The sequence below is a fragment of the Nicotiana sylvestris genome, chromosome 2 (assembly GCF_000393655.2).
Source record: "Nicotiana sylvestris chromosome 2, ASM39365v2, whole genome shotgun sequence".
NCBI classification, from domain to species: domain Eukaryota; kingdom Viridiplantae; phylum Streptophyta; class Magnoliopsida; order Solanales; family Solanaceae; genus Nicotiana; species Nicotiana sylvestris.
In genome coordinates this window covers 87,645,652-87,656,903 of record NC_091058.1, presented here as the reverse complement: position 1 = coordinate 87,656,903, position 11,252 = coordinate 87,645,652, and the positions used below count along the sequence as shown (strand labels likewise).

The window sequence follows — 11,252 nt, the reverse complement described above, 5'->3', positions numbered from 1 at the left end:
AGGATGCTATCTAGGAGCCTGTCCAGGCCCAGGACCCAGCAGCAGAACCACAGGTCACAGGGGGCCAGTCTCAGGTTCCCAAGCTTACAGAGGACCTAGGGACCACTTAGGGCCCCATGCATACAGACGGCCCATAAGGAGTTTCTGTATCCTCTTTCCTCTATTTTTGGTGCTTATTTTGTTTAGTTGGCATTGAGGACAATGTCAGCTTTCATTTGAGGGGGTAGGCCCTACTTTGATTTGATATGGATGACTGTATATATATGACATCTTTTAGTATTTCTTTATTTCTTTTTCATTTTTGGCATGTCTATAATTTTAACACTTCATTACATTTTTCGTACTTTTATTTTACCTTGGGTCTGTATATAAAAGTTATGTTACATTGTATATATTCATCTCCCTTATTATATATTCGATTAAACCCCCACTCTTGTAAATATTCATTTTACTTTCCGCAATTTTTCTATCTTAGCTTCTTATTTATGTTTGTAGCTTCTTGTTTTGGATTTTTGCAATAAGCCTTTGGTTTTCTTAATGCCACGATTCTTTCCAAAGGTGGAATTTGTGTGAACCGGGTAGCTTTTCCCGATGATAGATGGCATGACTACCTTCTTAAGGGTTTGAGTCTGTTTTTCCTTTCTGTTTGCTTTCTAGTAGTTAGTGGTAAGGGTGCCTCAAGCAAAACTTCACTTGGGCCTAGCACATTTGCCTTTGATCTTATGGTCAAAAATAAATCGTTGTGTATAGGATGGTGAAAGTTGTGACCTTGAGACTCTTGTGTTGGCCGATAATCATCAAGTGTTTTTCGGGACCATTGTGTCCTCAAATCTTATCTAAGGTTGTTGTGGCCCCCGACTCTGTGTCTTTAGCGATCCCATAGCTTGTGTGGTGATAAATTGCATTGCAAGTCCAAGTCCCGAGCCATTGGTCTAGAACTCTCCCTGAATGTTTGTCGAGGCGAAATCCTAAGTGAAATTTGACTTGAGACATGATTATAATCTCTCCTTGATCCAAATGCTAGCTTGAACACTTCCATATCCTAACAATGATAAAATCCCTAGTCAACCCTTTTGAGCCTTAGACCTTTTTCCTTCATGAACCATAATACAAGCCTTTACCCATTCTAAAAGATACCCTCTCTTGGCACCCGATCTTTCCTTAGCACATGGCAAAAGTATAAGTTTGGAGGGAGAGACGAGGATTGCAACAAACTGGTATAAAGGGACAAAATGAAGAAAAGTAAAGGCAATGAAAAAGAAAGAAAAGCAAAAAGACAAAAAGAATGTTCAATATAGAAATGAATAAAGGGATTTAAGAAAAGCAAAGAATGAAAGGTGTGGAAAGTTGAGAAAGGAGAAAATATTTGAAATGAACAAGAAAGAGTGACAGTTTGTCTCTATAACCCCTTAGAAAGAAGTGAAATGACTTAAAAAATCAAGTGAATATATGCCAAAATGAAACAAAAGAAGTGCTTAAGGGAGGATGGAACCTACTTAGACCAAACATTTCCTACCCTGAACCAAAGTCTTCATTATGACTCCACAAGAGACCTATATGATCTCTAGTTGAATGAATCTTACATTAGTGGTGACTCACATAAGGGGCAAGCATATGGTACTTAGACCCGGACTTGTGACTTTTCCTTGAGAAAGATGAGTGTATTTTCATTAACCTCGTTCTGAGTGCCACTATCCTAAAGGTGAGGTTTGCTTAGGGATATTTGAGAATGTGTGAGTTTGGGTTCCACAATGACCAAAGTAATAGAAAGAGTTCTTTGATGTGTTGAGTCAATTCTTGATGCTCTTGTGTCGCACTTAATCCATGGTGCTTAAAAGAGTAAATGGTGTTAATGATTCATTTGTATTGAGGGAAAGTGTTAGTTCCAATTAATGCTAGATAAGGTCACTTTAGGACAGCTGAATTTTCTTAGATTTTCTCTTAAGGGGTGGATCTTATTTGTTTGCTTGAGGACAAGCAAAAGCTTAAGTTTGGGAGAGTTGATAACTAGGGAATATGATGCATTCTACACTCCTTCTTACTCAAGTTTTTATTAGAATTGTGTACAAAATAGTCCCAAAGGCTCACAAGTTGTGCTTGATTGCAGGTTTAATCGACAAGGTGACAAAGTGTCAATAACCAGCTCAAAAAGGAGTGAAACTTGCACAAGTACCAAGATAAGACAAAGCTCAGCCAAACAGGGCCAGTGCGGCCGCACACCATTCTGTGCGGTCCGCACAAGTGAAGTTCAGAGAGGTTGCTTTTCAGGCCAAAAGGCAATGCAGCCGTAAAGTGTTTTGTGTGGTCCGCATTGAGTTCACTGCGGTCGCACTCGATTTCATGCGGTCGTGGAGCCAAGGTTCAGAGAGGTGGTGTTTTGGAGGTTGAAGCTCAATACGGTCCGCATTCCTTTTAGTGTGGACCGCAATGGAAGCCACCGCGGCCGCACTCAACTTTGTGTGATCCGTATTGCCCAAGTTCAGAGAGCTAATTATTCAAGCCCAGAGCCTTAGTGCGGCCGCACTTGATTTTGTGCGGTCCGCACTAGCCCCGCAGGGGTATTTTTGTCCAAGATTTTCAGCCTAGTATAAATAGATTCTTTTTCCATTTTTAGGTCATCAAATAGTTTTGTATCAAGAGCTGCGCTCGTGACTTTGTTCCTTTTAGCTATTTCGAGTAATTTTAGCGTGATTTCAATATTGAATCTTCAAGTTTAATTTAGCAATTAATTATTATGAGTTTCTCTTCATCTATTTCTTTGTTTTCTTCTCTAATTATGAGTAGCTAGACCCATAAGCTAGGGTTGTGGCTCAACCCTAGTATGGGTAATTGAGGAGTCTTGTGGTTTGATGCTTGATTGTCTATGGGTGTTTGATATTTGGGCTAATTTAGGGTTTTAATTGTGAATTAGTGGTTACAAACACTAGTTTATCCCTAGTAGACTTTGGCTCTTCTTGAGAAAGAGAGCCTAAGTCCATGAAATTAGTCCAAAAAGGAATTGGGCGTACTCAAGAGATTGATAGCCCCAATTAAAGGGTTAAACCTAGAGATAGTAATACCCGACTTGAACCTTGATTACTTGTGCAAATTTGCATACCCAATTGGTCTTGAGAAAGTCAATTCGGGCAAAATCACTCGAACTACCGAGAGGTATAGAGTGAGTAGAATCGTGCAATGGTTATATCATACTCCCTAAATGTGACAACCTAGCTTTGGACTCAAGAATCTGTCAATTGACCACCTAGGCGAAAGTCACTACCCTAGTGCCTATTAAACATTTGAATAACTCGTAATAGTTTAACCTTAGCCTTATTTAGCTTAATATAGCATTGTAGTTTTATACAATTAGAAGTAAATAAAACAAAAAAATGTGTAGAAGTGCAATTAAGAGCAAATACACAACTACACTTCAGATAGACACTCGACTCCAATATCTAGCTCCTTGTGAAAATCGATCCCGACCTTAATTGGGTAAACGCTGCTTCGACCTCTCTCACTACTCAATAGTAGTGCAGGGTTGGCCTCGATCTGTGTACAAGTCAATGAAGCAGCCCAACAATTCTGAGGTGTGCTCTTTTGTGGGCCTTGTCACAGTAGTGATAGTTGATGATACCAGTGCAATGATCAATGTGGAGGACCCTCTAGAGGCTGTGTTGTTGAATCTTGATATAAATGAGGATGAAGGCCGAGTGGAGTACGTGAATGCTTTACATGGAATGGGCTTTTACTCTTTTGAGCCTAGGAAACTCTCTTTGGATCTTGAGAATAGGAAAACTGCACCAACAAAACCTTCAATTGAGGAACCTCCGGTGTTGGAGTTGAAGTCGTTGCCTCCACACATCAGGTATGAGTTCTTAGGCCCTAGTTCAACTTTGCTAGTTATTCTTTCTTCTTGTAACATGCAGGTTGATGCCACATTGGTGGTGCTTCAAAAGCGAAAAAAGGAAATTGGATGGACTTTAGCTGATATTCGGGGAATAAGCCCCGCATACTGTATGCACAAAATCATTTTGGAAGATGATGCAAATCCCTCCTTGGAACATCAAAGGAGGTTGAACGAGGCAATACAAGAAGTTGTGAAAAAGGAGGTGATCAAGTTGTTGGATGTTGGGGTTGTGTACCACATCTCTGATAGCTCTTGGACTTTGCCGGTGCAATGTGTACCGAAGAAGGGTGGCATAACCGTGGTTGCATTCGCAAAATGAGTTGATTCCTACCAGGACCGTCACTGGGTGGAGGATATGCATGGACTACCACAAGTTGAATAAAGTGACCCACAAGGATCACTTTCCATTGCCTTTCCTTGATCAGATGTTAGATCGACTTGCAGGGCATGCCTTCTATTGTTTCTTGGATGGGTATTTAGGATACAACCAAATCTTGATTGCTTCGGAAGGTCAGGAGAAGGCCACATTCACTTGTCCATATAGCACCTTTGCCTTTTCTAGGATGTCTTTTGGGTTGTGTAATGCACCGGCTACATTTCAATGGTGCATGATGGCCATTTTCACTGATATGGTAGAAGATATTTTGGAAGTGTTCATGGACGACTTTAGTTTTGTGGGTGATTCGTTCGATGAGTGTTTGAAAAATCTTAATAGAGTGTTAGCCCGTTGTGAAGAAACCAATCTTGTTCTTAATTGGGAAAAATGCCACTTCATGGTGGAAGAGGGCATAGTTCTTGGGCATAAAATTTTAAAGCATGGTATAGAGGTGGACAAAGCAAAATTTGATGTGATTTCAAGGATCCCTCCCCCTACCTCTATCAAGGGAGTTAGAAGTTTTCTTGGGCATGAGATTTATCAAAGACTTTTCGAAGGTAGTGAATCCCTTATGCAAGTTATTGGAAAAAGATGACAAGTTCGTGTTCGATGAGAGATGTATGCAAGCATTTGAACTTCTCAAGCACAAGTTTACCACCACTCTTATTATTACCGCCCCCAATTAGAACTTGCCTTTTGAGCTCATGTGTGATGCGAGTGATGTTGCAGTTGGGGCAATTTTGGGTCAAAGAGTGAACAAAATGTTTCATCCGGTGTACTATGCGAGCAAGACAATGAATGATGCTCAAGTGAACAACACGGTGACCGAGAAAGAGTTTTTGGCTATTGTGTTCGCAATGGAGAAATTTTGGCTGTATCTTATATGTGCTAAGGTCATGGTCCATACCGATCATGCCGCACTCCGGTACTTGATGACGAAGAAGGATTCCAAAGCTAGACTGATGCGATGGGTCTTGTTACTTCAAGAGTTTGATTTGGAGATTATGGACCGGAAGGGTAGTAAAAACCAAGTGGCGGAACATTTGTCCTGCTTGGAGGAGGAGCGGAGGCCTCGTGATGGCCTAGAGATCAATGATTCATTTCCCGACGAACAACTCCTTCTGGTGTCGGTGAATGGTATTCCATGATTTGTGGACGTTGCTAATTTCCTTGTGACTGGTATAATCCTGTATGATCTCTCTTCTAACCAAAGGAAGAAGCTCAAATGGGATAGTTTGGGTTTCTATTGGGATGAGCCATACTTGTTTAAGATTTGCACGGATGGTGTGATCCAAAGGTGTGTCCCGGAGGAGGAGCAATTGAGTATCTTAGAGGCTTGTCATTCCTCTCCCTATGGTGGCCATCATGGCGGGGTGAGGACGGCTTCAAAAGTTCTTAGTTGTGGGTTTTATTGTCCAACTTTATACAAAGATGCAAGTGAACTTGTGAAGAGGTGTAACGAATGTCAAAGAGCAGGTGGAATTTCGAAAAAAGATGAGATGCCTCTCAATACCATTCTTGAAGTTGATATTTTTGATGTATGGGGCATTGATTTTATGGGCCCGTTTGTTACCTCGTGTGGGAACACTTACATTCTTGTGGGGGTTGACTATGTTTCAAAGTGGGTTAAAGCCGTGGCTTTACCCAACAATGAGACCCGAAGTGTTGTTGCGTTTCTCAAGAAGAGCATTTTTACAAGGTTTGGCACTCCTCGTGCAATCATAAGTGATGGGGGTCTCATTTTTGCAATAGAGCTTTTGACATTTTGCTTGCAAAGTATGGTGTCAACCACAAAGTTTCTACTCCTTATCATCTGATAACTAGGGATTTTGACGCATTTTATACTCCTTCTTGCTTATGCTTTGATTATAAATTCATACAAAATAGTCCCAAAAGGCTCATAAGTTGTGCTTGATTGTAGGTTTGATCAACAAAGTGACAAGATGTCAAAGATCAGCTCAAAAGGAGTGAAACTTGCACAAGTACCAAAGACAAGACAAACACAGGAAAAACAGGCCTAGTGCGGCCGCACTACACTTTGTGAGATCCGCACTATGGAGATTTAGAGAGTTGGTATTTCAAGCATTAAGGCTGTGCAGCCGCAGAAGGTTTTGTGCGGCAGCACTGAAGGCAATGCGGCCGCACTACCATTCTGTGCGGTCCGTAGAGCTAAGGTTCAGAGAGGGTGAAGTTGGAGCTTTCAAGCCTGTGCGGTCTGCGGTCCAGTTTGTGCGGACCGCACTAGAAGACTCCGCGGCTGCAGTCCATTCTGTGCGGTCCGCAGACCCTGAGTTCAGAGAGCCAAGTTTTCAAGTTCAAGAGCCTAGTGCGGCCGCACACCATTTTGTGCGGTCCGCACTAACCCCGCAGGGGCATTTTTGTCCAAATTTTCCAGCTTAGTATAAATAGATCCTTTTTCCTTTTAGGGTATCAAATATTGTAATACAGTAGCTGCGCTCGTGAAATGACTCTTCTTAGCCATTTTGGGCATTTTTACTTAGTTTTCATCATTGGATCTTTGTATTTAACTTAGCAATTAATTAATATGTGTTTATCTTCATCTATTTCTCTGTTTTTCTCTTCAAGTATGAGTAGCTAGACCCATTAGCTAGGGTTGTGGCCCAACCCTAGTGTGGTTAATTAATAGGTGTTGCAATTTAGGGTTAGATTGACTATGGATGTTTGTTATTTGGGTCAATTTCATGGTTTAATTACTGAATTAGTGGTTGCAAACACTAGTTTGTGCTAAGTTGACTTGGGCTCTTCTTGAGAAAGAGAGCCTAAGTCTCCGAAATTGATCTAACAAGTAATTGGGATGGACTCAAGAGAATTGATAGTCCCAATTAAATGGTTAAACCTCGAGAGAGTAATACCCGACTTGAACCCTAAGTTGCTTGAGCAAATTTGCATACCCATTGGTCTTGAGAAAGTCAATTAGGCAAAATCACTTGAACTATCGAGAGATATAGAGTGGGTAGAGTAGTGCAACGGTTATATCATACTCCCCAATCATGTCAATAGAGCCTTAGTTTCAAGTACCCATCAATTGACCACCTAGGTGAATGCCACTACCCTAGTGCTTTTAGAATATTTGAACAACCCGAAGCATTTAACTTTTAGCTTAATTTACAATTTGTAGTTTGTTAAAAGTAGAATTATAAAAGAAAACCCCACAAATTATGAGAAGTGCAATTTGGAATGCTACGCAATCCTAGGCTAAATAGACACTCAATTAAAATTCTAGCTCTCTGTGGATATCGATCCCGACCCAAAATCAGGTAAAAGCTATTGCAACCCTCTTCTTTGTTACTTACTTGTTTGTGTCACTACTCAGGTAATAAAATGGCATTGAACAACACAAATGACCCTCTTGGAAATGTGATTGCGGGGGAGGAGGTAGATGATATTGAACAAGATGAGGTTCCTCTTGTACCTCAAAGACAACGTAGAGGCCGCAATGCCAATGCTAATCCAAATGACAATATTCCAGACCCTCCTCTACCACCTTCAAGAGTGGCTCCCAGAGTACTTCTGAACTAGGGTTATGCAAGTGCTAATATCCCACCCAGAATCCGGGCGGGCAACTTTCAGATAACCAATGTGATGTTGACCTTACTTGAGCAGCGTGGGTACTTCACGGGCGCTGCGGATCAAAATGCCTACGAACATCTCAAGGGGTTCATGGATACATGATGGGGGAGAAAACAGACGAATGTGTCCGAGGATGCTCTTAGGTTGAGACTTTTCCCATTCTCACTTCGAGGGAAGGCATTAGATTGGCTCGAGAGACTTCCCAACCATTCCATCACAACTTGGGATGAGTTGGCGGATAAACTCATTGCTAAATTCTTTTCACCCAGGCATATGGCGGTATTTCAAGATGAGATATTGGCTTTCAAGCAAGAGCCCATAGAACCTTTGCATGAGATTTGGGAGCGGTATAGAACGATGGTGAAAGAATGCCCCAATAATGATATGACCGACGTTATGATCCAACAAACTTTCTACCGGGGCATCAATTTAACAAATCAATGCATAGTGAACCAACTTGCCGGGGGCAACTTTATGAAGCTGTCGTATGATAAGGCATGTGATGTACTTGATGAGATGGCTGACACTTCTTATGCATGGCAAAGTAGAGCCAATGTGCCTCAAGGTGACCCTACGGTTATTCATTTGCACAAAGAGTTGCATGACCATGGGCAAGCTATAGCGGAGTTTACAACTACTATGAATCAATTGGCTAAGGCACAGTTGCAACAAGTCCAAAATCCATGCCAAGTGAATGCCATGGAGGGTGTTAATATGTTTGTCAACAAGAGAAGGAAAAGAAGGCAACAAAACCAAGGGAATTCTGAGCAATTTAATGATGCATGTGATGGTTTTCAAAATGATGGTTATGATGACCAAAGTGAAGAGGTTCAATATATAAACAACTATCAAGGCCAACGGGGCAACTCTTCCAGCCAGCAACAGTGGAGACCTTAAGGTAATTGGGGCAATCAATAACAAAACAATGGTAATTGGGGGAACAACAACCAAAACAACAACTGGGGCAATCAGAACAACAATCAAGGCAACCAAGGGAATTGGAATGGTAATAACAATAATTGGGGTGGCAATAATAATCAAGGAGGATGGAACAATGAAAACCAAGGAAACCGGGGGCAAGGCTTTCAAAGGCCCCCAATGTACCAACAACCGAACAATCCACCACCATTTCCATCTCAAGGTCCTAGTTCTTTGGGTAATGATATGGGTAGAATTGAAATGATGTTCGAGCAGATGATGAAGAAGAATGCAGATTCTGATGCACAGTTAGCTTCTCACAACACCTCTATCCGAAACTTGAAGGTACAATTAGGCCAAATCTCTTAGTCATTGAATACTCGCCTGAAGGGTTCTCTACCAAGTGATACGGTAGTAAACCCAAAGGGTGGGAACAATCATGTTATGGCGGTTACAACAAGATGTGGGAGAGGTAGTGATGTGAATGCCTCTAAGCAAAAGCAAGTCGTGGATGATGATGTTGAGTTGCAAGATGATGAAGTCCCTTTGGTAGTTGAAGATGTGGTTGTTGAAAATATGAACAATGAAATGAGGATTGATATTCAAGAAGTCGAGGTGGAAACTCAAAATGATGTGAACCCGTCTAGGGAACACATAATTGATATGCCGGAGCCGGTTATGCCTAAAGCCAAGGCTCCTTTATCAAGGCCACCTCCACTTTATCCTCAAAGGCTTGCGAAGTAGAAAAATGAGAATCAGTTTAAAAAGTTTATTGATATGATAAAGAGCTTATCCATTAATGTTCTTTTGGTGGAGGCTCTAGAACAAATGTCGGGCTATGCTAAATTCATGAAGGACTTGGTGACAAAGAAAAGATCCATGGATTACGAAACTATCAAGATAACCCACCAAGTTAGTGCAATTGTGCACTCAATGGCCCCGAAGCTAGAAGATACCGGTGCTTTCACCATTCCTTGCACCATTGGGAGTGTGGACTTTGCTAAAGCTCTATGTGATTTGTGGGCAAGTATCAACTTGATATCCTACTGAGTTTTCAAGACTTTGGGTATTGGGAAACCGAGGTCGACTTCCATGAGATTGCAAATGGCGGATAGATCTATGAAGAGACCATTGGGTATTATTGATGATGTCCTTGTCCGGGTGGACAAATTCATATTGCCGGCCGACTTTGTGATTTTAGACTGTGAAGTGGACTACGAGGTCCCAATCATTCTAGGGAGGCCTTTCCTTGCGACGGGGAAGGCATTGGTTGATGTTGAAGTGGGTGAGCTCACTTTCCGAGGGGGAGATGAAAAGGTCATCTTTCATGTTGGCAAATCTATGAAGCAACCCAATAGCACCGAGGTGTGCTCATTTGTAGACCTTGTCACAACTGTGATTGTGGATGACACCAGTGTTATGATCAACGTGGAGGACCCCCTTGAGGTCATGCTATTAAATTTTGATGCCAATGATGATGCAAGCAGAGTGGAGTGCGTGAATGCTTTACATGGGATGGGCTCTTATTCCTATGAGCCTAGAAAATTGTCTTTGGATCTTGAAAACCGAAAAACTCCACCAACAAAACCATCAATTGAGGAGCCACCGGCATTGGAGTTGAAACCACTGCCTCCGCACCTCAGGTATGAGTTCTTGGGCTCAAATTCTACTTTACCAGTTATTCTTTCTTCTTGCCTAACTAACATGCAGGTTGAGGCCACTTTGGCGGTGCTTCAAAGGCAAAAAAGGGCAATTGGATGGACTTTGGCTGACATTCGAGGAATAAGCCCCGCATTCTGTATGCACAAAATTATTTTGGAGGATGATGAAAAACCTTGTTTATAGAATCAAAGAAGATTAAACGAGGCAATGCAAGAGGTGGTGAAAAAAAAAGAAGTGATCAAGTGGTTGGATGTCGGGGTTGTGTACCCCATTTCCGATAGCTCGTGGACTTCTCCGGTGCAATGTGTACTAAAAAAGGTGGTATGACTGTGGTGACAAATGACAACAATGAACTTATTCCTACTCGGACAGTTACCGGATGGAGGGTATGCATGGACTACCGGAAGCTGAACAAGGTGACCTGCAAGGATCACTTCCTATTGCCATTACTTAATAAAATACTTGATCGCCTTTCGGGGCGTGCCTTTTATTGCTTTTTGGATAGATACTCGAGGTATAATCAAATCTTAATCGCTCTAGAGGACCAGGAGAAGACCACCTTTACCTGTCCATATGGAACCTTCGCTTTCTCTCGGATGTCGTTCGGGTTGTGTAATACCCCGGCGACATTCCAACGATGCATGATGGCTATTTTCACTGACATGGTGGAAGATATTTTGGAGGTCTTCATGGACAATTTCAGTGTGGTTGGAGATTCATTTGAAGAGTGTTTGGGAAATTTGGATAGAGTTTTGGTCCGATGTGAAGACACAAATCTCGTACGTAATTGGGGAAAATGTGACTTCATGGTGGAGGAAG

The 11,252-nt window shown here is 41.8% G+C and overlaps 1 protein-coding gene across 1 annotated transcript; it reads left to right on the top strand.

The window, feature by feature from the left end:
- Positions 1–9,599: 9,599 nt before the first annotated feature.
- On the top strand, positions 9,600–10,887 carry LOC138885200 (uncharacterized). Its single transcript, XM_070166110.1, has 3 exons — positions 9,600–9,798; positions 9,973–10,264; positions 10,806–10,887. Exons 1-3 carry the CDS (start codon positions 9,600–9,602, stop codon positions 10,885–10,887), a joined length of 573 nt encoding a protein of 190 aa, XP_070022211.1.
- The last annotated feature ends 365 nt before the right edge of the window (positions 10,888–11,252 follow it).

Excerpts from the sequence above, each read along its gene's own strand:
- LOC138885200 (XM_070166110.1), top strand. The coding sequence starts at position 9,600 with ATGTCGGGCTATGCTAAATTCATGAAGGACTTGGTGACAAAGAAAAGA. Across the intron at positions 9,799-9,972 it reads TCTATGTGATTTGTGGGCAA|ACTGTGAAGTGGACTACGAG; the intron begins GTATCAACTTGA and ends TTGTGATTTTAG. Across the intron at positions 10,265-10,805 it reads GATGATGCAAGCAGAGTGGA|TTACCGGATGGAGGGTATGC; the intron begins GTGCGTGAATGC and ends CTACTCGGACAG.